This window comes from Ambystoma mexicanum, chromosome 1p (genome assembly GCF_040938575.1).
Source record: "Ambystoma mexicanum isolate Mex_15411 chromosome 1p, UKY_AmexF1_1, whole genome shotgun sequence".
In the NCBI taxonomy this organism is placed as follows: domain Eukaryota; kingdom Metazoa; phylum Chordata; class Amphibia; order Caudata; family Ambystomatidae; genus Ambystoma; species Ambystoma mexicanum.
Genome location: NC_090921.1, coordinates 605,385,361 through 605,413,220, shown reverse-complemented (window position 1 = coordinate 605,413,220; position 27,860 = coordinate 605,385,361). Strand labels below are relative to the sequence as shown.

At 48.9% G+C, this 27,860-nt stretch overlaps 1 protein-coding gene across 7 annotated transcripts in view; it reads right to left on the bottom strand.

Moving 5' to 3' along the window:
• The window catches only part of RANBP3 (RAN binding protein 3), a 1,483,781-nt gene that overhangs the window by 312,965 nt on the left and 1,142,956 nt on the right, over positions 1-27,860 (bottom strand). For all 7 annotated transcript variants that reach the window (XR_011303967.1, XM_069649581.1, XM_069649583.1 and 4 more), the window contains one exon: positions 14,911-15,031. Coding sequence is in view for 6 of the 7 variants with exons in the window: in XM_069649581.1 (XP_069505682.1) it covers positions 14,911-15,031 (121 nt within the window). In the remaining variant the exon portion in view is untranslated. The remainder of the gene's footprint in view (positions 1-14,910; positions 15,032-27,860) is intronic.

Genomic DNA, 27,860 nt, shown 5'->3' with positions numbered 1-27,860 from the left:
AGGCTTACCATCCTGAATCCAGTCTTCAGCAACACCTATAAAGACAAGAAAGAACAGGTTAGCATTACGGTCTTCAGTGACAGCTCTTCACTTACCTGGGCCATCGGCTGTCACCAACGCCTCGCGCTGCATTCTGAAAGACCAAGGCTTACCTACTCTTCGTGCGCTCCGGAGGTCTTCACACTGCATTCCGGCATCTGAAAGACAAAAGCTTACCAACTCTTCGCACGCTCCGGAGGCCTTCGGCGCTGCATCCCGCATCTGAAAGACAAAACAAGGTGCGTTTAAAGACATTGGGGAACTTTAATACTCACGTGCCATTACTCCTTTCCACATCTAACCCAGTGGGTATTCCGGCACCCTGCAGCCGCTCCGAACTTGTACCTGCAAAATAAAAAGACAGTTAGAGCGCATCGTGAAGCAGGCAACAAGCGCTTACTTACGTGCTTCCAGGCGCTTCTATACATCACACGGGCTCCATCTTCAACTCACTTCAGCCCGTCATCCACCATCGCCGGAACCCTGCAAAACAAGAGACATTATTATTAAAGACTTTAAAGACATTAGAATTACTCGAAACTTACCGTTCGTGCAGTAAACGACGGACAGCAGTCCTCTGAAGTGAAGAGGCCTGCTCCCCTTATCCAGTGAAGAAACTGGTTACAGCACCCTGCCCCGAGGCAGATGGAGAGCACGGCGTTCTCTTACCTAAGGTGAGAGCGTTAACCTTCGGGGTTCTACAGGAGAAGAGAAAGGGAAGAAGAGAGAGACATTCAATAACCCAGTTCATTAATCCCATATTTTCTATCTGCAGACATCTTACCCTTCGAGTCAAACATACAGTGCACAGAGGTCCAGCCCAAAGAGCCAGCCATGTGTTACACATCACCTTTGAAGATACGGTATACGCCCAGTCAAGACCGGCGCCTCTACGGGAATCGGGTGAGCGTTACAGAACGCAAAGCCTACCACAAAACTCCCGTCCAGGCGCTATGGAAACCTCGGATACCGACCAACTAGCCCAGTTACTTGGGGAACTAAGGGCAGAAGTGCATGCAGCCCGTCAGGAAACGAACGCTCTAAGAAGGGAACCGATTATTTCCAAGGAGCGAACAGATGATCTCGCTAGACAATTGCTACAGTCACAAGCCGGACAGGCCCCGTTACCCGCATCTGGGGGAAATCTTCCTTCTACATCCTCTATGAATCCAGTGCAGATCAACCTACCTGGGAATGTACCTCTGGCTCCGCCCGAACGATTTTCTGGTGACCCAAAGAGGTTTGCAGTATTTATCAATCAGTGCCGGTTGCATTTCTTATGCCGGCCAGCAGCCTTTCCAACTGATCAAGCTAAAGTAGCTTTCGTGCTTTCGTACCTTAGTGGCAATGCGGCAGACTGGTCGATCCCTCTAGTAAATCAAGATGATCCGGTCCTCCATGATTTTCAAGCTTTTCAGCTCAGTATGGAAAAACTGTTCGCAAGACATTCACAGGGGCAGGCCTTGGACAATGAGCTTCTTTCGTTGCGACAAGGTAATCAAGACCTTTTGGCTTATATTGCGTCTTTCAACAGACTGATAGTGGAAACTCAATGGCCTGAGGACAAAAGGATTACGCTGTTTTATAGAGGTCTACGTGGAGAGCTCAAAGATGTGTTAGCCCAAGTAGTGAATCCCCCACAAGATTATTCGGACTATATAGACTTAGTCGTTCAAATAGATCACAGACTGCAGAACAGGAAGGCCGATCGTTACAAGTTTGATGCTCGAGTATTTTCCAAACCGCCAACTCCTTCCAAAGGAGTAGACTCCGGGGAACCCATGCAAATAGGGGGTCTGAAAGGTCCTCTAACACAAAAGGAGCGGGAAAGGAGAAAACAGTAGCAATTATGCCTCTATTGCGGAAACTCAGGGCACTTTCTTCGAGACTGTCCGGTGAAACCTGCTAAGAAGGCAGTAGGAGCTGCAGTTACCAAAGTTACAAACTCTGAGCAGGGAAACGACCTCGCCCGACAAGAATAGAGGTCCTCTTGCCGAGCGTGAAAACCAGTTCCGTGTCCTCGCATTTCGTGATACCTATGGTCCTCATTAGCCCTGATAATCCGGATCGATTACATGCAATTGAAGCTTACGTCGACAGCGGTGCCATCGGCAATTATGTGGATCATGAAATGGTTTTGAATATGAATCTAACTCTTTGTCCCAAGGCTGTAAAGGACGTCATTACTACGGTGGATGGTACGGAGATAGCCTCCGGGCCAGTAACGCATACCACTCAAGAAGTGACGCTAATAAATCAAGATGGACACCATGAGAAGATCGTGTTCGATGTGATCAAGGCCCCTCAGTTTCAGATTATTCTAGGAATACCTTGGTTAGAGAAACACAATCCTCTGATCGATTGGCGAGCAAGAACGGTCCAGTTTCCAGAATGTGTCTCTACTTGTCACCCTCCACCTGGTGTTGCACTGGCAGCAATTTCTTCAGAGACTCCCCAGTTACCTCCCGAATACCTAGAATACCAAGATGTTTTCCGGAAGGATCAGGCTAACTCTCTACCTCCTCATAGGTCTTATGACTGCCAGATAGACCTGACACCTGGATCTACTCCTCCTTGTAGTAGAATTTATGCCCTCACCGAGCCTGAGAACCTTCACCTTCGACAATACCTGGATCAATACCTGGCAAATGGGTTTATTCGTCCTTCCAAGTCCCCTGCTTCTTCAGCTTTGTTCTTCGTTCCAAAAAAGGAAGGAGACCTTAGAACTTGTATAGATTATCGCTCCCTGAACCAGATCACGGTTAAGAATAGATATCTGTTACCTTTGATCCCTGAACTCCTGGACCAAGTCAGAAAAGCATGCATATATACAAAGCTGGATCTTAGAGGAGCTTACCACTTGGTACGAGTAAAAGAGGGCGATGAATGGAAGACGGCCTTCCGCACCAAGTATGGGCTATTTGAATATCAGGTCATGCCCTTCGGACTTTGCAATGCCCCGGCCGCCTTTCAATATTTTATGAACGATGTCCTCAGAGAGCTCATAGATGTGTGTGTTGTTGTTTACATTGACGACATCCTCGTTTATTCTTCATCGGAATCTGAACATCGGAAACACGTGAAAATGGTCCTCGAAAGATTGCGTCAACACAAACTTTTCGCTAAGTTGGAAAAATGTGTTTTCAACGTGACTGAAGTTGAATTCTTGGGATTCATATTATCACCTGGCAGAGTGCGTATGGATTCAAAGAAGGTCGATGCAGTTCTCAAATGGCCATCACCATCCTCCGTAAAAGGTGTGCAAAGCATGTTAGGCTTCGCTAACTTTTACCGCAGGTTTATCCCAAAATTCTCTCGAATAGTCCAGCCCATCACTGCCTTGTTAAAGAAAAACAAACGTTTTGAATGGTCTACCGAGGCGGAACAAGCTTTCCAGGATTTGAAGACTAAATTTATCTCTGCACCAATCTTAAAACACCCTCGCCCCGAACTCCCCTACATCGTGGAAACTGATGCTTCAAGCCTTGCCATGGGGGCAGTTCTATCACAAAAGGACCCGGTCACCAATCAGTTGCATCCCGTGGCATTTTGGTCCCGCAAATTCTCGCCTCCTGAAATCAATTACACGATTACTGACAAGAAACTTCTGGCTATCAAGTCTGCCTTTAAGGCTTGGCGGCATTATCTGCTGGGGGCCCGACACACCGTTACTGTGATTACGGATCACCGAAACCTGCAATATTTGAAAACCGCAAAAGCCCAATCCTCTAGACAACTCCGTTGGGCATTATTCTTTGCCGAGTTTGACTTCATAATTACCTATCGACCTGGTACAAAAAACTGTAAAGCCGATGCCCTTTCTCGGATGGGAGTGGAAGAACACTTGATCAACCCTAAACCTGTACCAATCATTCCCGAACAAAGAATTCTGGGTGTAAACACCACACAATCCATAGAGGAAGTTAAGGATAAAGCCAGGCAACTTGTAACTCCAGCAGACATACAGAATTGGCATCTGCAAGGAAAGGACTTTGCAGTAAAGGACAACTTATTGTATTTCCAAGAACGATTATACCTACCCAGCACAGATTTACAGAAAGAAGTAATCTCTTGTTATCACGATTCTTTAATGGAAGGACATCCCGGTATAGCCAAGACCTCAGAAAAGATCAAGCGCTACTTCTGGTAGCCGTCTTGGAAAAAAGATATCAGAGACTTTATAATGTCCTGTGGAGTATGCGCCCAAAACAAGAGTCAAAAGGAAAGACCAGCAGGCCTCTTACGCCCTATTGACATCCCGCCTCGCCCTTGGCATACGCTTTCTATGGACTTCATCACCGATCTACCTCCATGCTCCGGATACAATACGATTCTAGTAATCGTGGACTTATTCTCCAAGATGGCGCATTTCATTCCGCTCAAAGGCTTGCCAACAGCAGCAACTCTGGCCCGAGAATTTCTCGAAAACATCGTCCGACTGCACGGTTTTCCTTCGGTTCTAATTTCGGATCGAGGTAGTCAATTTATTTCTCATTTTTGGCGAAGTTGCTGTCGGTCGGCTCAAATTGATGTGAGACTTTCGACCAGCCACCACCCTCAAACCGACGGACAAACCGAGAGGACCAATCAAACTCTGGAACAGTATTTGCGCTGCATGCTACAACAAACTGAAAAAACTTGGAAAGATATCCTTTGGATAGCCGAATATGCCTACAATAACTCTGTCCACTCGGGAACTGGGAAGACCCCGTTTTTTCTTTTATACGGTAGTCACCCTCGAACCTCGGAGTTGGATCCACTCCAAGATCTTGAAACACCAGCAGTAGACTACCTGCATTCTACAATCACCCAAGCCTTTAAGGAAGCTGTTTCTCACCTTCAAAGGGCTAAAGAACAATACAAGAAAGGAGCAGATCAACATCGGAAGGAAGCCCCTCAATATCGAGTAGGGGATCAAGTCTGGTTATCCACCAAATATCTACCTCTAAAAGGGCCACGCACATTCAACCCAAGATACCTTGGTCCCTATTCCATCACTACCATAGTAAACCCAGTAGCGGTCAAGTTGGACTTGCCCCCGCACATGAAGATACATCCGGTCTTCCACGTCTCTCTATTAAAACCCGTGCAACCTCAAACCCGACTAACTAAATCTCCAAAACCTATCCTAATTGATGGGGAACTCGAGTTTGAAGTCAAAAGCATTCTGGACTCCAAGATCTCCAAATCTAAACTATTTTACCTAATTGACTGGAAAGGCTACGGCCCCCAAGAGAGATCCTGGGAACCTGCTGAATATGTCCACGCTCCTCGCCTAATCAAAAGATTTCACCGAACATTTCCTGACAAGCCAAAACCCCCGGAGAAGCCCGGTTTGGGAGGGGCCTTGAGGGGGGGGGGTACTGTCATGATCTCTGCTTCCAAAAGGTCAGGGTTTTCCCAACTCCCTTGGAAGCAGATTAATAACCTAGGTTCCGAGTGCCAACCAGTCCCAATTGGGACCTTTTGGACCCAGTCCTGGCGCCAGTGGCACCAGGCTCATAAATATGCCCAGTCCCAGCGCTGGAAGCGCCAGGCTCATAATGCTTGGGTGGACTTACCTGCAGCAGACCATGCTGCTTACTTGCCTGCCAGTTGAGCCTCTGATCCTCTTCTGTTTGGAACTACTTTTCCTGTTGGGTGGGGCAGGAGCCACTCCCTAGGTTCAGAACACTGGAACTCTTCTGGAAAGCAGGAACTCTTTTCTTACGTAGGCGTGGCTGTGGAAGGAGACACCTAAGCACTGCAGGAGGCTATTTAAACCACACCCGATGGATGAATCTTGCTTTGCGTTATTCTGCATCCTCTGCAGCAGAACGCTCATCGTGTCTTCTGCATCTGATCCTGGGCCTAAGGAAAAAGGCTTACCATCCTGAATCCAGTCTTCAGCAACACCTATAAAGACAAGAAAGAACAGGTTAGCATTACGGTCTTCAGTGACAGCTCTTCACTTACCTGGGCCATCGGCTGTCACCAACGCCTTGCGCTGCATTCTGAAAGACCAAGGCTTATCTACTCTTCGTGCGCTCCGGAGGTCTTCACACTGCATTCCGGCATCTGAAAGACAAAAGCTTACCAACTCTTCGCATGCTCCGGAGGCCTTCGGCGCTGCATCCCGCATCTGAAAGACAAAACAAGGTGCGTTTAAAGACATTGGGGAACTTTAATACTCACGTGCCATTACTCCTTTCCACATCTAACCCAGTGGGTATTCCGGCACCCTGCAGCCGCTCCGAACTTGTACCTGCAAAATAAAAAGACAGTTAGAGCGCATCGTGAAGCAGGCAACAAGCGCTTACTTACGTGCTTCCAGGCGCTTCTATTCATCACACGGGCTCCATCTTCAACTCACTTCAGCCCGTCATCCACCATCGCCGGAACCCTGCAAAACAAGAGACATCATTACTAAAGACTTTAAAGACATTAGAATTACTCGAAACTTACCGTTCGTGCAGTAAACGACGGACAGCAGTCCTCTGAAGTCAAGAGGCCTGCTCCCCTTATCCAGTGAAGAAACTGGTTACAGCACCCTGCGCTGAGGCAGATGGAGAGCACAGCGTTCTCTTACCTAAGGTGAGAGCGTTAACCTTCGGGGTTCTACAGGAGAAGAGAAAGGGAAGAAGAGAGAGACATTCAATAACCCAGTTCATTAATCCCATATTTTCTATCTGCAGACATCTTACCCTTCGAGTCAAACATACAGTGCACAGAGGTCCAGCCCAAAGAGCCAGCCGTGTGTTACACATCACCTTTGAAGATACGGTATATGCCCAGTCAAGACCGGCACCTCTACGGGAATCAGGTGAGCGTAACAGAGATATCACTGTGAAACCCCTGCAACCAGAAGAACAAGTTACTTCTTACCTTGTAACGTTCTTTCGATGGGATGTTCCTCCGACGTATTCCTCATCTTAGATATCGCCTTCTAGCTCTGCTGGCCTCGGAAAAATTTTTCTCTAGAGGGCGCTGCGCGTCGACGTCCTCCGAGTCGATGTCCTTCGACAGCCGCCGTATCGATGTCATCCTGCCTATAAAGGCCGCGCGCAGCGTCCGTTGCTCAGTTCCGTTTTGTAGCCCACAAGAATACTTTCTGGACTAACTAATCACCCTGAAGGAGCGTAAGCTGCAACAACAAGGGAAGTAGAACTGCGGGGATGGATGGGAGGGTCGATGAGGAATACGTCAGAGGAACATCCCATCGAAAGAACGTTACAAGGTAAGAAGTAACTTGTTCTTCGAAGGGATTGTGTCCTCCGACGTATTCCTCATCTTAGATAGGCTCCCATAGCAGTATTCTATTATCGGAGGAGGGAGTACTGACTTCACGGTGTCTTCTATTGATGAATAGAATGCAGTACAGCCCTTCCAAACCTAGTCTCTTGACTGGAGGAGGAATCCAGATTGTAAAAACGTGTAAAGGTATGGACAGACGACCATGTAGCGGCCGCACATATGTCTTTAACCGGCACGCCTCTTTTGAGGGCCGATGAAGCTGCAATACCTCTGGTCGAATGAGCCCTAAGGTTTTGAGGGGGCTCTTTCCCTGCCAGTTTATAACATTCCAGAATGGCTAGAATGATCCATCTGGAAATGGTCTGGTTAGTTATTGGTAACCCCAGCTTGTGACCTGCGTAACCTACAAACAGCTGGTCTGCCTGTCTTATCCTGGCTAGTCTACTAATGTAAAAACTTAAAGCCCTCCTAGGGTCTAGCCTGTGTAACCTCTCTTCCTCTTTCCCCGGGTGAGGAGGAGGATAGAAAGATGGTAGGGTAATCTTCTGAGTGACATGGAATTCAGAAACCACCTTTGGGAGGAAATTAGGCTTCACTTGCAGGACAACTTTGTCTTTGTGAAATATAGTATGAGGGGGTTTACAAGAAAGCTTGTAATTCGCTCACCCTTCTAGCAGATGTAAGTGCTATTAATAAAACAGTTTTAAGGGTAAGGAATCTTAACGAACAAGAATGGAGAGGTTCGAAAGGTGTACCCATCAGGAAAGTTAGTACTAAGTTTAAATCCCATAGGGGAACTTGGAATGGTCTTGGGGGATAAACATTGGTTAACCCCTTTAGAAACTGTATTACCAAGGGTAATTTGAAATAGGAGGGTTCTTCCGCAGTACGCTTAAAGATGGATAGCGCTGCGAGATAGCCCTTAATGGTGCCAACTTGAAGGCCTGAATTTGCCAAATATAGTAGGAAGGACAAAACCATTGGTGTACCACATGAAAAAGGGTCGATATTCTGTTCTCTACACCAGCTGCAAAATCTGTTCCAACGGCAGCGGTATAAAGACTTTGTTGCTGGCCTCCTTGCCGAAAGCAACACCTCCATAACATCATCAGGGAGGTCACAATCCTTGTACCTCAGCCTTTCAGAAGCCAAGCGTGAAGGTTGAGGGTTTTGATGTCTGGATGGAGAACCTGACCTCCCTTCTGTGAGAGTAGGTTCTCTCTGAGTGGAAGTCGAATTGGAGGGCAGATGGACAAGTCTAGAAGGTCCGGGTACCACGTTCTCCTGGCCCAATCCGGGGCAATTAGGATCATGGTTCGCCGGAATCTTCTCAACCTCCTGATCATTTGAGGAATGACAGGGACCGATGGGAACGCGTACAGAAGCGGAAACTCCCAGTCCACTATGAACGCGTCTCCCAGAGCTCCTCTCGGGGGAAATTCCCTTGAGCAGAACAGGTCGCATTTCCTGTTTAGGCTGGTGGCGAACAGATCTACCTGAGGGGTTCTCCAAAGGGCGAAGATCTCTTGAAGGACTTCCTGAGCTAGCTCCCACTCGTGGGAGACTGTGTTCTGCCTGCTCAGAGCGTCCGCTGTCAAGTTCTTCTCTCCGGCTAGGTGAACTGCCGATAGAGAGATTCCTTCTTGGATTGCCCAAAACCAGAGCTGCATCGCCTCTCTGCACAGGGGTAGTGATCCTACGCCTCCTCTTTTGTTGAGGTAATGCATGGCCACCGTGTTGTCCGTCATTATCAGGACGTTCTTCCCTTGTACAGCTGGCAGGAACGCCTTCAGCGCAAGTCTGATGGCTCTCAGCTCTAACAGGTTGATGTGTAGTCTGGACTCCGATGGAGACCAACGACCGCTGATGGTCAAGTCGTTGGCGTGGGCTCCCCACCCCGTGAGTGAGGCATCCGTGACTACTGTTATCTCCGGCCAGGGTTGCCAAAACTGTTCTCCTTTCAGAATGTTCTCCTGACAGGCCCACCACTGAAGGTCTCGAGCCACCTTGGCGGGAACCTGAAGAAGATCTGTCATTCTCCCTGAGAATTGTGACCACTGAGTCCTCAGTGCCCACTGGAGGGATCTCATTCTCAGGCGAGCCTCTGGCACTAGGAAAATGCAGGATGCCATGAGGCCTAGCAACCTCAAAAAGTCGAAGGCTGGGAGACGTTGGGCATGTTGGAACTTGGTAACCATCTGTAGAATATCTTGAGCCCTCACCTCTGGTGGCGAGGCTTTTCCCAGGGAAGTGTCCAGGATCGCTCCTATGAACTGGAGTCTCTGCGATGGTATCATTTGTGACTTCTTTAAATTGAGGGAGAAGCCCAGTCTGTGAAGGAAGTGGCACACGTGATTTAGCTGGATGTGAGCTTGTTCCGGAGAAACAGCCCTGATCAACCAATCGTCCAGGTAGGGGTAGACGTGAATCCCTTCCCTCCTTAGACTTGCAGCCACTACCGACATTAACTTGGTGAAGACCCTCGGGGCGGAGGTCAGCCCAAATGGCAGCACTCGAAATTGATAGTGAGAGTTGCCAATTGCGAACCTCAGGTATTTCCTGTGTTTGAGATGGATAGGCACATGGAAATAAGCGTCCTGAAGGTCCAGAGATACCAACCAGTCCTGGAACTGAAGGGCCTGGAGGATCTGAGAAAGAGTGACCATCTTGAATTTGTCTTTTCTGAGGAATTTGTTCAATTCTCGCAAGTCCAAGATGGGTCTCAGTCCTCCGTCTTTCTTTGGAATGAGAAAGTAAGGGGAGTACCAGCCCTTGTTCCTCTCCGCTACAGGTACCGGTTCTATGGCACCTTTCTCTAGCAGGTCCCAAATTTCCTGCAAGAGGAGCGGATCTGGAGCTTTCTGAGAGCTGATCCCCGGTGGATGACTCTGAGGTATACGTAGGAAAGGCAGGCAGTAACCTTGGGCAACTGTTTCCAATGCCCAAGCATCTGACGTGATAGCCTGCCATACCGCCAGATGTTGAGTCAACCTGCCTCCTACAGGTGTCCTGTGAGGGAAGTCCTCAGAGTGGTTTTGGGGCGGCTGATGCAGATGGTAAAGAGGCACCTGCTGTTGCTGCGGCTTTTGAATATCTACCCCGTTCACCTCGGGTAGTTCTTCTTTGACCCCTTTGAGCCGGTCGTCCTCTACCTCTTCCGAATGCGGAGTAGAAGCGAAAGGACTTGCCCCTCGCAGAGGTTCCTGTGGGACGAAAAGGAGTCTGACGGATTGCAGCTCCTAGGGATTTTGCTGCTGCTTTTGAAGTTTGCAGTTTCTCTAAACTGTCATCCGCCTTTTTCCCGAACAAAGAATAGCCATCGAATGGCATGTTCAAGAGCCTGGCTTGCACATCTGGGGCAAAACCCGACCTTCTCAACCAAGCGAATCTCCTGGTTGATGTACTTTCCGCCATTGCTCTGCTGATACTGTCAGCCGAATCAATGCCCGTCTGGAGGGATTCGCACATAGCGTCTTTACCGTCCTGTATAATATTCAGGAACGCATCCCTTTCTTCTCCCTCCGGGATGCAGTCAGCCGCTGTAGAAGCACACTCCCAAAGTGTATGGCTGAACCTAGCAAGGGTGCACGTAGCATTAACAGATTTTAATGCCATGCTACATGCTTAAAAGACTTTATTTGCCATAGCATCATATTTTTTATCGTCCCTGTCCTGTGGGACGGTAGGATAAGCCGTCTTGACATCGGTAGAGGATGCTGCCTGTACCACCAGACTTTCTGGGGATGGGTGTTTAGACAAAAACTCCGGTTCTGTAGAAGATACCCTGTACTTTGTAGACAGTTTTTTATTTACTGCTGGTACTACATCTGGGGTTTCCCAGTTTGTCATGATCTTTCTCTGAAGAGCTTTATGAAAAGGCACCACAGGATCCTCCTGTGGGCCTTTGTCAAGAATATCCGTGAGGTCATCTTGTTGGAAAGATTGTGAAGGTGCAGACCACCCCATGAACTCTGTAATCCTGGCCATTAAGGCTCTGTAGGGGGTTTCAGCATGCATCCCTGGGTCTGGCTTAGCAAACTCCACCTCAGGGGAAGTGTCTAACCCACTTGCCTCATGTAAAGAATCATGAAGATCCTTTAACCTGTGCTCTTCAGAGGAAAATTCCTCTCTAACTGGGGTTACAGGTCCCTGTAACTCAAATGTGTCTTCCTGTTCAGACAAATCACCCTCTTCTAAAATTGAGGATATAGTTCTCAATTGTTCTGAACTCATAAAGGGAGTAAATCCCATTTCCAAGGCAGAGGGTGCCGAACTTGTCATTATTGGCCTCGAAAACGTCGATGTCGTCGACGCTGACGTCGAAGGCTTCGAGCGTGGCGTCGAAAACAGAGGCAGAGGCCTCGAAGACCTCGACAGAATTGGAATTCTACTCGACAATCTCGAAGCCATCGACGTCGAGGGCCTGGGGATAGTCACTGGATGTGTGGTAACCGTGACTTTACTTGGCGTCGACGTTGAAGCTGGCGTCGAGTCGACAGACCCGTGTGTCGAAGGTCCCCTCGACAACGGCGTCGAAGACATCGACCTCGACGGAACCTTCGTCGACGGAACCTTCGAGGAAGGTTTGGAGGTCATAGTCCTGCTCGAGGGTTCGAGACGCGCTCGAGAGGTTTCTTTCGCCGGGTACTGCGACTCACGGCGTTTTTGACCTTCGGGTCGTTCGATCAGAGCATCGCTCTCGGCAGTCTTCGAGGGGGTTGAGGCCGCTTTCTCGAAGACGCTCATCATATTTTTTCGGAATTCCTCCCATTCAGCCTGGGAACTATGTTTCGTGGGGCAAGGGATTCTTTTTGGTGAAACAGAGGAAGAGGAAGACGGAGAAGGGGATCTTCGACGTCTCCTCTTCGAGTGCTTCGATCTCGAGGAGTGATGAGACCCACTCCGAGACCTGGAGCGCGAATGGTGACGAGGAGACGAATGTCTCGATTTCGTCGACGAAGAAGAAGCTTTAAAAGTCTTACCTTTCTCCAGCTTCCCCCTATGCTCCTTCAGGGCCTTAGCTGTCATGGACATACAGTCCTCGCATTCCGAACAATGGTGTTCAGCTCCCAAACACCACAGACAAATTCTGTGAGGATCGGTCAACGACATCTTTTTCCCACAATCTCGACATTTCTTGAAGCCGGATCGAGGAGTTGTCGGTTCCGACGAGGAAGCCATCGAGTACGGATCGAATAACTCGAGGTAAATAGGATTAATGTGACTAAGAACTGAGCAACGGTATTCCGAGGCACTGAGTAAGCGCGGAAAAACGGAACTGAGCAACCGACGCTGCGCGCGGCCTTTATAGGCAGGATGACGACGTCGATACGGCAGCTGTCGAAGGATATCGACTCGGAGGACGTCGACGCGCAGCGCCCTCTAGAGAAAAAATTTTCCGAGGCCAGCAGAGCTGGAAGGAGATATCTAAGATGAGGAATACGTCGGAGGACACAATCCCTTCGAATTTCAATTTAGATTTGTAGGTAATTCCCATTTGGCCGGCGACGAAGACTTGGTGGGACAAGTTAACCGCCTAGCGGAGTCCTCCTCCGACGAGGACGGGGAAGGCGACCGGTGACGGCGCTTCCTAGAATGCCTCGATGACGCAGAGGAATGGCGGGAAACACTCCTAGACAGAGGCCCCCTGGATTTTCGCAGAGTCGCCCATCGAGTCATCGGTGGAAAGCCCAGCGGATTTCGATTTATGGGGCTTAGACACCCTACCTACCTTCAATTTCTTCTTACGTTCCCGCAAGGCCTTAGACGTCAGGGACTGGCAATCCTCGCAGTCGTCGGTGGCGTGGCTTTTACCGAGGCACCAGAGGCAGATGTCGTGCGGGCCTGTGATGGACATTTTCGAACCACAGTCCCGGCATTTTTAAGCCCGACTTCAGGGTAGTAGAAGGAGACGTAGACATCGCTTTCGAAGAGAAGAATCGAGCGCGCCGAGATTCCGAAGCAAACACGTTTGCGGAAAAAACGGAACTGAGGCTACGGGCGCCATGCGTCCTATATATAACATCCGGTGACGTCAACCCTCGACGGAGGCCCTCGAGGGACAACGGAGCGACTCCATCGACGCAGGGCGCCCTCTGCCGAATATTTTCCAAAGCAGCTGTGGACATTACCTGTCATAGATGTGGAATACTTCAGAGGACAATCCCCTCAAATTATTATTCTCAACTGAATGAGTGTAAAAGCTTAACAATAGGGTGCATCTACCTTGAAATACATTTTGTCTTTCTTAAAGTGTACCAGTGGGTTTTACTTTCCCTGATCTGCTTCATACAGACCTAAAACAGTCTGAGTTAATACTTGTTTGAGTTGCTGGTAGTCTCTCAGAGGTATATGGTCGGTCCTACCTTGAAAAGCTTGCTGCTGCTCTTATAAACGTGTAATACTGGGTTGTGCCCAGTATTACAGTTCAATAGTTCTTAATTACCTTAGAAACTGTATGGTACACTTCTTAAAAGTATACTGGTTATAACTAGCTATTAGGTAGCAAATAGCAAAAGGTCAATTATTTACCTTGAACTTCATTGTGTATTCCTTAAAGTCTAATTGGGTTTTGCTTCCCCTGAATTGCTTGGTGCATTCCAAAATAGTTATTGAGTGTTCATACTTATTGAGTAGCTTGAGGCCCCTCCAGAAAGTATATGAGTTGTTTTACTAGCCTGGAACTGTGTTCTAAAAAGTCGCAAGGTGCATACTTGTAACAGGGTTGGTTTATTAAGTGATTTCTCTAACACAGCGTCACTGCATGACTGACAGAGTTTACTTCCTTTGAATTACTGATGATATATTAAAAGTATATATAACCTGGTTTTACTCCTAAAGAATACCAGATTGCCATTCTAAATGTGCTATAGGTCTAACTCACCTTGAACTGCTGATTGCTATTCTTAAGAAGGTTATACTTTGGGTTGTAACCCATAAGTATTGAGTTGATTTTTAGAATTGTGTTTATATGATAGTACTTACTTCCCCAAGATTTATCTTGGCCTACTTGTAAAAGTAAAGTGTCTATACAATACACAGTGTTGCAGTATTTCTTGTGACCATATGTATGCTACAATTTCTTTGTACCAAGCTACAGCTCCCCTCTACCTCCCAAGATAAGCCTGGCTGATCTGTCCATGCTACCAACATTCTCAGGTGGTACAGCCTTATATGCTTTTAGGAAGCCCTTAGTTGGACTTTAAAGAAACTGTCCTAACACTGAAGTGTGTTCCTTGACCTTTCACTGTGTGTACTCATTGAGGACCCCATACCAGGATGACCCTTCCATAGACGTAGCCTTGACCACTCGCCTTGCTACCATGAACTGGTTTGGCTACAGCTCCCCGAGTTGTCCAAGTCACTATGCTAGGTAGGCCCCTTAAACATATGACGACCAGGCCAGAGTATAGAATTCCAGTCCTAACAGACACCATAATAGCATAATCTGAATCCAAGACTATGACATGCAATGCACACCGATTTTGCTGTTAAAACAAATGTTAAAGATGTAGCACACAAATGCACCTCCACTACTGGAAACACAATGAAGAAAGACATGCCTATATAGATCCTGAAGCATCACAAAATGATTTTTTTTTAAAACCCCAAAAAATACTGCTTCGGAGATGATCTCACCTAGCCGAGATTGCAATGTTCCATCATCAGTCGATGCCATGTCGTTGAGCCTTAGAAGTCCACGTCCTCTTTCTACCCATGACTGAGAGCTCTTGTCAAACACAAACAGCTTGCATTGAATCTGTTAGAGGAGGGTTACATGTGAATCATTTTGTTGGGACAAACAAAGCTCCTGTTTTGCAACCTATTTTTACTGTTTTTATATAAACTGTGCACTCTATGGTATCGGTTTCCATTGTATAATCCTCCAAACATATTCAAATCGATTGGCGAAGAAGTAGAAATTACGTACCGTAATGCCTTTTCTGTGGATCCTTCTCCCACAGATTCCTCATCTAATAGATATTCCTTCCAGCTTGGATGCTTTTCGACAAGGGGCATAGTATACCTCGACTCGGTCGTAGATCCTTCTTGCTTGGCACTCTACCGTCTGTTCTGGACAGTACATCAGGCGTCGTACATAAACTCTGCCACTGCGCCCTGCACCTCAGTTGCCTCCTCCTACCCTCCCACCCCAGCCACACAGGAAAACAGATAACAGGCTATAAGCCCATAGAAATTAATAAGCATACACCTCAGAAGGAGGATAAAATATGTAAAGACACCACAGATCGTAGCATCAGCAAACACGTTTTTGGTTTGTTTTGTTGAAAAAGCACATGACAAGAATACAGAAAATGGTCACCAAGAACCATCATCAAGTAATCGCTTGAAATAGAGGATGCGCACAAACCAGCGACTTTCTGAGCACGGATGGATGGGGGGTGGGAGGGAGATGAGGAATCTGCGGGAGAAGAAGCCAAAGAAAAAACATTACGGCAAGTCATTTCTCCTTCAATGGATTGCTTTTCTCACGCAGATTCCTCATCTGACAGACTCCCACAGCAGTAGATTGAGGGCAGAAAGTAAGATCAGAAGGTTTTGTCACACTGCCCTGCCAAAACACATCGGCCATGCAAGCAACATCAAAACTGTAGTGCTTAGTGAAAGTGTGGAGGGATGACCATGTTGCTGCACAAAAAATATTCCTACAGGGACTCCCATTTGGAATGCAGTTGATGTCGAGACCCCCCCCCTAGTCGAGTGAGCCCATATGGCAATTCTTTGCCAGCAGACTAGTAACATTCCGCTATACAAAAGATGATCCAGAGGGACAAAGTTTGCTTAGTTATAGCCAGGCCCTTACAGGCTAAGGAAAAGGCCACAAAGAGTTGTTAAGCTCTTCTCAACTGGGCGGTTCACACGATATAAAAACTTAGGGCCTTTTTAGAGTCCAGGCGTTGAAACCGCTCTTACTCTTTAGAAGGGTGTGGGGTGTGGTGGAGGGTAGAAAACCGAAGGTCAATGGATTGTGACAAGTGAAAATGAGAAACAACTTTAGGAAGAAAACCAGGTTTCACCCTAAGCGAGATTTTCTCCCAGAAGAAATGTCGAAAAGGTGGCTTGCAGCATTAAGCTTGCAGTTCACTCACCTGCTTCCAGAGACAGAGCCAACACCCTCAGGGTTAACTAGATGGCAAGCAATTCCAGCCCGTTCATGTGCCATTGTTAGGCAGAATCCTGTGCAGTTCCCTTGGGGACCACTGCAAAAAGATTAAGACTACAGGAGCAAGCAGTAAACCCAATTGGTAGCAGCCTGCACCACCCAGATATACCTGGTAGCTGTGGCTGAGCAGTCAGACTTCTTTAGTAGAAGAGTAGAGCAGTATATAGAGTATACACAATAGGGCTAAAAACAGAGTAGAGCAAACAAACACTGACTAGAGCTGTGTATCAAAAGTATATAATTATTTATTTAACACACACTTTAGGCAATACACTAGCACTCTAAATCAAAAGCAAGTTAAAACACAGTCAGGTAAAGTATAAACACCTCCCTTGATAACTATTAGACAAGTCAGAGTTAAAACACCACTATTTGTCAAGACAGATGTGCGCGCGTAACCTAGATGGCACTCCAATAGTTAAGTTAAAGGGAGAGAAAACGGCAGGGCATAAAAATAAAAAACAGTTCCCAACACTTTTAGAAGTTCAGAGCAAGGGAGTAAAGGCAGTATACACTGTAGAGCCAAAGTTCATAGGCCAGGCCCACTTTAAATGGAGCAAAGCGAAATGTGCCCAAGATCACACAGTTTAAAATGCACTAAAAGTCTTGGCAGAATGTTCAAAAGATGTTGGGGTGATTCAAGAAGTAAAGTTAGAAGGTCTGGGGCCAACAAAGTTGGAAAGCCAAGGATTTAAGGGTCACCTTTAGCAATCCGTGGAAAGGGAGGCCAGGCAGAACACAGTACCTTAAGGAGAGAGGAAGCTCCAGTGGTGGCAGTTGTTCCTGGCATTGGTTGCAGTTCGTTGTTTCAACCCGGGGAAGAGATGATCTTGTCGAGGAGGAAACTTTGAGTCGTTGCACTGCCCAGGGATGAAACCAGCTGCGGAGTTTGTCGGTTAAAAGGTGCATTGCTTTTATTCGCGGTCAAAGTGGTGAAGCTTGGCTATCCAGCCGCCGGGGTGCTTGGCACGGGCAATTAGACCAAGAGACGTCTTTGGAAGGCGAAATGGCGAACTGGTTCATTCCACCAGCTCAGAGGGAGAAGACTCTTCCAGCAGAAGATCTCCTCTTGTCGTTGGGAAAGTAGTGAGGTTGTTGCAGCAGGGCTCAACCAGTGGTGTTGTCGTTGCAGATGGCTCAGCTTCTTCCCTCTTCGGATTTCTTAGGTCCTGTGGCGACTTCTGAAGTTTCAGTCCCAAAAGCCCTGCTTTTATGCAGAAAAACCCCCTTTCAACAGCCTAGCTGTCACTCACACATGCTAAGTGGTGAGCCGGGCGGCTCACCACCGGGCCAATCAGAATAGAGTGCCACTTGGGTTGCTAAGGCAACACAGTCCAGGGTGCCCATTCCCCCACCCACACATCCTGTGGAGCCCAGACAGAGTGGCACCAGTTGGAGGGCTTCTGTGGAGAAGCCCGCCAAAATGTGGAACAAAGGGCCCGACATTGGTTGGAGTTAGAGACGGACACAAAAGCCATTTTAGAACAGAGTTCTGGCAAAAAGACCCAACCGTTGATTTAATATTAAATAAATAAACCAGCGGTATCTTTAACATTGCACCAAAAAGTGGTGCGTTTAAAATCAGTGCGAAAATCCCATAGGAAATATTCTGGTGGAATATTTTGCGTGGTAACCACTGCCACCAGCCAGAAATTCGACAAGGGGAGCTGGACAGTGCCCCCTTGAAAACAGACCCAGGGGCAATCGAATTAACCCCTTCCAGTACTTCCACAATATGATGGTTTGTACTGGTTCTGTTCACAATTTTGGACTAGTAAAGTCAATGGTGACTTTACATGCCCTGGGAGACAGTAGTCAGTAATGTTTGGGGGTCACTAAGACACCCCTGTTTTACTGCACTGAGGGTGCTGTGTAACACATACACCAAAACAGATGATACCCTATGGAGTAAAAGACCCCATAGACCATAAGCACACAAAAAGTCAAAGACATACCTCAAATTATGCCTAAGAGTGGGGGGAAGAGAGTCTCACTCTTAGCAGGAGAAAAAACAAACCCCAAAAATCCAGCAAAGCTGCTGGGGGACTCACTAGGTTTGGGAAATTAGCCTTATAAGAGAATTCTCCCCAGCAGCCATCTGGCTTCCGTCGATGACCGAAGGCTGTTCACCTGCAAGTCCTCGCAGTGAGAGCCACAACCCTTCAGAGACGCATCCGTGACTACTCGAGCCAGGGGGGTCAGAAGGGTGCCCCCCCATCATGAAATTCCTGCGGACCGTCCAGACCGTTGAAACCACTCTTACTCTTTAGAAGGATGTGGGTTGTGGTGGAGGGTAGAAAACGTGGTTGACCACATGTGCGGGATCCAGGAGGGGCCATGGAAGCCAGAAGGGTTCCCCCGTCATATTCCTGCGGACCGTCCACCAAGCAAGGTCGTTGACCACATGTGCGGGATCCAGCAGAGCTCCAAGGTGCTGCGACCACTGAGGAGCCACTGTAGGGTTCTCATGCGCAGCCTTGCCTCTGGCAATAGACATATACAGGAGGTCATGAGACCTAGGAGGCGGAGGAAGGAAGCCGCTGGTAAAGTGGCGAGGTTACGGAAAAAGTCAACCATCTGTGCCTAGCTGTTGACACACTCTTCGGGAGGGAAGGCCTTCCCTACCCGAGTGACTAGCACTGCTCCGATGAACTGCAGCCTTTGGATAGGTGTCACCTGGGACTTCTTAAAGTTCAGGGGAAAAAAAAACAGCTTGTGGAGTAGTAGACAGGTACCCTCTAGATGAGACCAGACCTGCTCTGCCGACTTCCCACGGATCAGCCAGTCGTCCAGCTATGGGAATACGTGGACACCAGAGCTCCTGAGGTGAACTGCGACTACCGCCATGAGCTTGGTGAAGACCCTTGGGGCGGATATCAGACCGAAGGGGATTACTTTGAATTGATAGTGCTTGTCCCCTATGATGAACCTCAGGAAGTTCCTGTGCTTTCGATGTATCGGTACATGACAATAAGCGTCCTGTAGATCTATTGACACCAACCAGTCCTGCGGTTCAAGAGCGTGGAGAATTTCTCTGAACTTCTCCATTTTTAATTTATCTTTCCTCAGGAACTTGTTGAAGACCCTGAAGACCAGAATGGGATGGAGACCGCCTCCGTTCTTGGGTACCAGGAAATACTGGGAATACCAACCCGATCTCCTCTGCTGGGGAGGTATCTTTTCCACAGCACCCTTCAACAACAGGGATTGCAGTTCTTTCTGGAGCTGCTGTTCTGGTTGGATCAGAGGCGGTGGGGGTCTGTCCGGTGTTTTATTTAAGAAGGGCATACAATAACCCTACTGAACTAGCTGTAAAGCCCAGGCATCAAAAGTAATTTCTTGTCACTGAGCCAGTGCTCGGTCAACCGCCTGACAACCGGTAAATTGTGGGAGGGGAAATCAAAGCAGCTTAGGAGGCTGGATCACCCCCCGCTGCTGCTTGCCGGGTCACCCCCGCTTGCTGGCCCACCACCGCTTGCTGGCCCTTAGAAGCCCCTCTTCCCATTCCAGTGCACGAGAAATGTCTTTGCCCTTGCCTGGTCGGTGAGAGTTGCTCTTTCCTGCCAAAAGGCACATAATGCCTTTAGCCTCTGCCCCTGGAGGAGAAGTTGAAGGCAGGCTTGGCTGGCTGCGCAGCTAGGCCAAAGGATCTAGCCACGATTTTGGATTCCTTGAATTTTTCCAAGGAATCTTCGGCCTTTTGGCTGAATAGGAACTCGCTCTGCGACTGCCTGGCCACAACTTTCCCATCCTCCACCAGCTACAGGAAGCACTTGCGCATTTCACCTTCAGGGACGTACTGTGCAGCATTCTCCACAGCTGTCCACAGACCAAACTAATATTTAACGAAGCCACTTGCCAAATTGGTGGTTTTAAGGGCCATGCTGCCCTAAGTAAACACCTTTTTGGCAAAAGCATCGACCTTCACTACCCTGTCGGGTCGCAGAGTGGAAGTCTACAGACCACTAGCCACAGGGAGGCCCTCAGAAAGTTGCAACAACTGGTCATGGTTGTTGATAAATCTCGACACCACTGGTGCCCACATACGCTGGGTCGACATTCCCTTGATCTCCCGTGCCCTGTGCACCGGAAATACTCGACATGGTGCCAAAAAAGTTGGCCGGGATAGAGGTGTGGAAGATTTTTTGGGCAAATGTTGGTGCCGAAGATTTGTGTCTCGGAGCAAATAAGGCTGCCGTTGACCGGAGATATCGAAGCCTCGACAGCTGTGGCAGCACAGGAGGGATTAGATACCCAAGCAACTTCCTTTGATGTCGAAGGTTTCATCAACGCCCATGGCGTCGACACCAGGGTGTGTGAGGGGTCACCAGTATTCGAAGTCTGCTGGGAGGGGGAGTTAACCGCGCCTTCTGCAGCATGCTTCCTAAACATTTCCAACATGGAAGTTTTAAATTCCTCCCACTCTTGGCGGGTAGAAGGTCCGGCTGACAGCTTACCTTGTTCAGTCGCTAAATCAGAGCCCAGACGATGGCGCCTCTTTTTTCAGGATGAGGAAGAATGGCTCCTCGAGTGGGACCGCTTCTTCCACTGATGTTCTTTTTTGGGCGTATGCACCTCAGTTTCGTCCTCCGACGACTGAACCGATGACCTTGCTGGAGATTTAGTTGGTCGACCGAGCATGAGTTTAGCCACCTAATCACGTAGAGATTTCAGCTGCCCTTGGCAATGTAGCACTCAACAACCAAGCACTTCCTCTGTGGGTCACCCATGAGGCCCGGACCCCCTAGCACTTGCTACCTCTACCCTTTTCCTTGCTGCACATAGGCAATCTCGTAATTATGGATGGTGTCAGTGGGGGTGTTCTACCAACTATTGTGTAATTGTTATGCCGCAGGCTATGTCCATAGCCGCAGTAGTGCATGTTAGGGAGAATTCTGTGCTAATTCCCTTCAACCTTAGAGACCACCAGCAGTTTTAATTTTAACCCTGGAGTGAGTGAAACCTTTTTCTATCACTCTCGTGTGTTTTTGCACAATTTAGGATTCTGTGTTTTCACTGTTTTTGGAGTCTGACAAACTCCATAGGCATCTGCTTTTTGTATGGCGACACAGCACCACAGCACCTCCATACTTTTGGGACATTCCGTCCTGTGGGACGAGACTGGAGCACTTTCGTAAAAAGCGAAAAATGTGTTCTTTTTACGTGGGGTACCGCATGCGGCTGTAACCCCGCCCTTCTTAGCTCCGCCCCACACATCGCCCTTCAGTCCTTTTCTATCGCCAGGTCTGAGACCATTTAAGCAATAATAGAGGATACTTATTAGAGGGGACGGCGGGCGGGCGTATGGACGAAAGGGGACTATGGACTAGGAGTAAGGTAGTCACTACAGTGAGTAACTTTATTATACTCTGACGTCCCGTCCCCTTTCCTCCATACTTTTGGGAGATTACCAAGCACTTCTTACAGGATAACGGGTGGATGGAACTCCTTTACTGAAAGAGGTTTTTAAGAACAGCTTGCCTGAACTGAGCATCAGCCCTGGAGCGCAGGTCTAAGCACTAATGCTTCACAAAAGCCGATGGGGAAGCCCACGTGGCTGCCTTGGCAATGGTTTCCAGGGAACATATTGGAAGGCAATGGCAGCTGCCTTGCCCCGCACAAGATGGGCATGAATTAGCTTTTGAGGTTGAAGGCCCTGAACGGAATACACTTCAGAGATACAGGAAGCAATCCATCGGGAGATAGTTGCCTTCGAAGCAGGCTTTCCTTTTGGGTCCCCAAAGGTCACCAAGAGCTGGGAAGAGCTCTGCAGATTAAATGTTCTGTCCAAATAAAACTTACATCCAAATTATGCTGAACCCTCTCGGCATCTGAAGCCGGTTCTGGGAAGAAAACTGGTAAGGAAATAGACTGGTTCAGATGAGAGTCAGATACCACCTTTGGCAGGAAAGAGGGATTGGTCGGGAGGACAACCTTATCCTTGTGAAAGGTGAGGAATTGATATTCTACCGACAAGACCTGAAGCTCGCTTACACACCTTGCCGAAGTTACCGCAATCAGAAAGGCCATCTTCCATGAAAGGAATTTCAAGTCTGCTGAAGCCATTGGTTCAAAGGGTTTATGACATAAAGCAGTCAGGACCACATTCAGATCCCACTTAGAATGCGGGCTGCACACCGGTGGATACAGATTCAACAGACCTGCAAAATGCCTTTTAATGACAGAGTTTGTCAAAGAAAAAGAGCAAAAGTCCATGGACAGGTAGGAGGCAATAGCCGACAAATAAGTCCTACAAGACAAAACATGCATGCCTGAAGCTGCCAGATGAGAAATAAAAAAAACAGCACTGTGTCGATAGCAGCTTCTCTGGGGTCCAGCTTTTTTGCTAAACACCAGTGACAGAAACGGAGCCATTTGCTCCTATACTGATACCTGGCTGTAGGTTTTCTAGCCGCTTGGATAATACGCATATTATCCACGGATAAATTGAACCTCTAAAGATTTGAACTCAGGCACCAGGCCGCCAAGCTGAATGATTGTGGGGATGGGTGCCACAACTGCTGATCGCTCTGGTGAAGCAGGTCGGGAATCAGCAGAAGCCTGAGCGGAGAGCAGACTGACAGATGCTGAAACTCCGAAAAACAGAACCTGGCTGGCCACCACAGGGCTATGAACAGGAGAGTGCAATTTGACGTGTTCTTGAGCTTGCATAGCGCCCGGTGAATCAGAGGAAGAGGCGGGAAGGCGTAGGCCCTCATGTTGTGCCACCGCCAACAGCCAAACACCATGCTGGACGGCCGATTCCCAAATCTGAATGGCTAGATCTACAAGGGGAGGTGACCTGGTACCCCTTGTGCTTGTTGACGTAAAACATGGATACTGCACTGTCCGTGAGGATGTGGACCCCACCTTGTTCTCAATCCCTGGCTTCAACACTTTTAGTGCCAGGAAAATCACCAGAAGTTCCAGATAATTTATGTGAAATTGTCTGTCCTGCGGCGAACACAGGTCGAAAACCTGAAGATGATCCATTGTCACGCCCCACCCGATAAGGGAGGAGTCCGTTGTAATGGTCACCTGGGGGGAGGGCTCCTGAAACCACCGACAGATTGCTGGAAGACCACCAAAGGAGATCTGACATGTAGGGTGGAACCAGGATTATTTTGGTGTCGGGGTCCACCGCCTGGAGCCTCGAAGAGCCAAATGCATAAGTCGCATCTTGAGACGCGCCAGGGGAAGAGCAAGCATGCACGAGGCCATGAGGCCCAGAAGCCTCTGGAGCCACCAGGCAGACATGCTCTCTGAATGAATGAAGACTTGACACATGGTTAACAGATCCGTCATCCTGTCCACCGTCAAATACACCCTGCAGATCGTGTTCCAACGGAAACCCAGGAATATAAGGTCCTGAGAGATCGTATGGAGGATTTCCACCAGTTCACCGACAGCCCAAGACTTAACAGGGGCTGAAAGAGAGACTGAAGATTGCTCGAGGCTTTCACCCGGCAGACTACGCAGAAGCCAGTCGTCCAAATATGGATACACATGAATACCCTGTAGCCTTAAAAAAGCTGCAATGACTGACATCTAGATCTGGGGGCAATAGAACCAATGGGGCAGATGTAGGAGGAAGCGAGACCGAATGTGGTAGTGGCATCTGAGCACGCCAGTCATAGGAAGGGTGGAACAGATTCATACTATCGCGTGGAAAGGGTTGTCCACCGAAAAGAAGGTTCCCAGCACCTGCCGACGATAGCGTGGGTGTGAGGGAAGAATGCAGGAACGCCCGCCATTTTGTGAACATCTGAGGAGAACTGCGTCACATGTGATGAGGCAGTTGACTCCACAGAATGGTAAGGGGACTTGACAAATTTTAGCCTGGACACAAGGAACCTCGGCAGAGCCGGTACTATGGGGTCTTGGATGTTTACTAGACATCCTGTCCCTTGAATTAGCCTCCAAAAAGGAGGAACCTCAGCAAAGCCGGTAACAGAGGAGTTACGGGCGACAACCTCCTCATGTGCCCCCTCAACAGAACCAATAACACCGCGAGCGTGGGAAAGTTGAGGAATCGACCTCACAGACAAGCCCTTAACAGACCTCTCAGTTCTGTTGGTGTAGACCTTAGCCTTGTTAAGAGGAACCTTAGAACTGAATCTGTCTCAATAACTCCCCCGAGAGAAGCCTAGAACCATGGTTCAGTACACAAAGCCTCAAAAGAGGCCTCAGGGCGCACCCCGGTGTCTGTGCAGGAAGCTCCTAACGAGGTGACCTTGGCGCGAACTCCGGTACCCAAAGCCTCAGCACGACTATGCTGGCTATTAGCACCTGATCGGTGAAACTCGGATCGTGGTCCGGTACTGGCAGGCCCCTCGCGGAAACCCTCAGAGAATACCCTGGTACGCCCAGTAGGCCTGCGAGGGACCTCAGGGATAACTCCGGTAGCAGAGCTTATGAAGCCCCACCCAGACCTGGAGGACCCCGGGAAGGAGTCCCCCGGCTGGGGTGCCCTGAAAAGTGAAGAACTTACTGGGCGTGTCTTCTTTCCGTCAATGAAGAGTTGGAAACGCGATGGAGGAACATTCTGGAAGCTTTCCTCCCACCTACGAAGACGTCATTGAAATGCCCGGACAGAACGGGAGTCGCAGAAGAAACACGAGTCCCAACGGTGATCCGGTCCCAGACACTCCAAGCAGAGAGAATGGGGATCCGCCCTAGCGAAGCTAGGAAGAGGAACAAGTGGAAAATCAGAGACGCTCTGGCATAGACTAAGGACAACGCAACCGCAGAACCGGAGCAGGAGAGGAGGACAACGGGAAAGAAAAATGGTCTTCCCGCTGATGCTAGTGCGTCCAGCCCCAACCGCGCGGAAATAGGACTGAAGGGCGATGCACTGGGCAGAGATAAGGAGGGCGGGGTTACGGCCGCGCGCGGTACCGTGCGTAAAAAGAGGACAACACATTTTTCAATTTGATGCTTTTTTACAAAAGTGCTCCGGTCCCACCCCACAGGACGGACTGTCCTAAAAGTATGGAGGAAAGGGGACAGGACGTAGGAGTATTGACTTACCTTTTCTCTTTGTAGGCCCAGCAGACACCACCGTATGTTGAGTGCTGGGGGGTTACTTAGCAGCCCCTTACCCTACTCTCTCATGTAACCTTTTCATGTTAACCTCACTACCTTAAATGGCTGGTGGCAATGGCTTAAATTTTCCTACCATCGTGCTTTTCTACCGCAGGCTGAACGCTCAGCCGCAGTACAGCATCCATGGGTGACCATTTTGTCAAAATGAACTCCCATCTTCTTTTTTTTTTTAGCGATTTTCTGTTTGTGATGTCTTTCTTGGGTTTTACTCTGCTCGTTGACAGGTTTGAGCCCTTTATCTTGCCTTTGGCGGGCTTCACCCCTGAAGCCCGCCTCCGTGTGTCTGGAAGGACAGGATGAGAGGAAGGGTCCCGAACTCCCCTGTCCTTTGTCTCTAGGAATGCCTGAATGCAACCAGTCCCGATTGGCTGGCTGTCCACCCTGCTGTGTGATTGACAGCCTAGGCTGTGCATTAAAGGAAGAAACCTGCTTAAAAGGTGAGGGTTTTGGGACTAGAGGCAGAGTCGACCACTGGGAGAAACACCCGATGAAGAAACTGAACAAAGCTTGCTGCAACCTCCTGGACCTTTAAATTGCCTGGTGAAGCCCTGCTGCGCTGAACTCCTTTTTCACCTCAAAAGAATAGCTCCGGAAGACCTCTGGCGACCATGGCATGGAACAATCACACCTTGTGTTGGGCCCTTGGCTTTGGCAAACCGTCCGCCGTGGTCATGTCGTCTACCGTTCCTGTCCCAGTGTCCCTATGGGGGGAGGGCACGTGTGGAGGTTGATGTGGAGGCGTAGTGTGGCGCGTCCTCTCTTTCGCCAGGGGTTGTTCCGGTGCTGGCAGTGTCGTCGGCATCCTTTTCTGAATCTCCGAGGGTGTGCAGGGTCGTCACAGGACCAGGATCCGAAGGAAACTGACTCAGTGCTTGCCCTTGTCTTGGGCAACCATGCATGGAGCTCCCTCAAAGGACTTAGAAACTTGTTCTTCAGACCGGTCGGTTCTGGGTGAGGCATGCCCCCGCTTCCTGCCTGGGTCAGAGGCCTTAACGGTGAGCAACACCGCCAGCCTACTTTGACGATCCTTCACGGTTCGTTTGAAGAACCAGAGGCAGATTTCGCAATCCACTTCCCTGTGATCCAGATGGAGACAGAGGCACTGGAGGCGTTGTCCTCTACAAACACATTCTGCAGCTGGAGCAAAGCTTGAAAAGGGAGCTTCCCTCCTCCTCCGACAAAGTCCAGAGTGCGTGTAGGCCTGATGGTTTTCTGGAATGTTCGACGAAACTTCAACAAGTCTTGCCCTTGCAAATCACTGACAAACGACTACCCGCTTGCCGGATGATGTAGAGAAAGAGCACACGGGTTGTGTTTGACAAAAATGAAACATTTTCGCGAACAAAGCAAGAAAAACTCAGAGCAAAACACGAGGACTCCCAACACTTGAACGTGCGGTAAAAATCTGAAGATGGCTGCCATAGGAGGGTCTTAGGTAGAAGGCAGTCATTGGCTGGGGGCAGTATGACCCAGAGTTCAGTGATTGGTTGAGATGAGAAATACAGTTTGTAAGTGAAAGTGAAACCGTTTTTTGTTTTACAGAGGATTCCCAGCCTGATGACGGGAAATATTCAAGAGCATGTGAATCCATGCCAGACTCCATCCCGGAGAAGGGGAAACAGGAAAAGCATAGCTTCTCGAGCTCTCCGCTCCTCCGCCTCCAACTCCCTCAGAGTCAGTCGCTTCTCTAAGCAAGGAGTTGGTGGTACATCTTTCTTCGGCTGGGGCCACCCTCTGGAATAGCCTCCCTGCCTCCCTTAAACTTGAGAACCATTTCCGGTTCCGGCAGCACCTCAAAACCTTTCTCTTTGCTTCTGCTTTCTCTCCTCTGCTGACATCCTGGGTGTTACTGGAACTGCACCAGGTACCTGGACACCCTCTGATCTCGGACCCAGGACCCCCACCCCCCCCAGCCAGAGACACACATGCACTGCCCAACTGGCAACCCCCGCACTTGGGGACTGTTTTTGTATCCCTACAGTCCCCCTACCAGCCCTTGACACCTGATGTCTCCACTTACCCATGCACTTGCCACATGATGGCCAATACTTGTTTTATCTATTCCCATGTACTGCACTGTCTCTGCCCCCTTCCCTCGCACTATCTGATTGACACCTGGCCTAGTAGGATCGTTGTCTGTCCTCCCTTTGTTCCCCTCCCTGGCCTTGTCGTGCCTTGAAACAATTGTGTATAGGCGCATTATAAATGCCATATCATATCATAGGCAAATCTCACGGACCATGTTATCCAGAGACCGTTCCCCTTGGATGCGTACTCTGGGCATCTGGCGTTCTCCAGA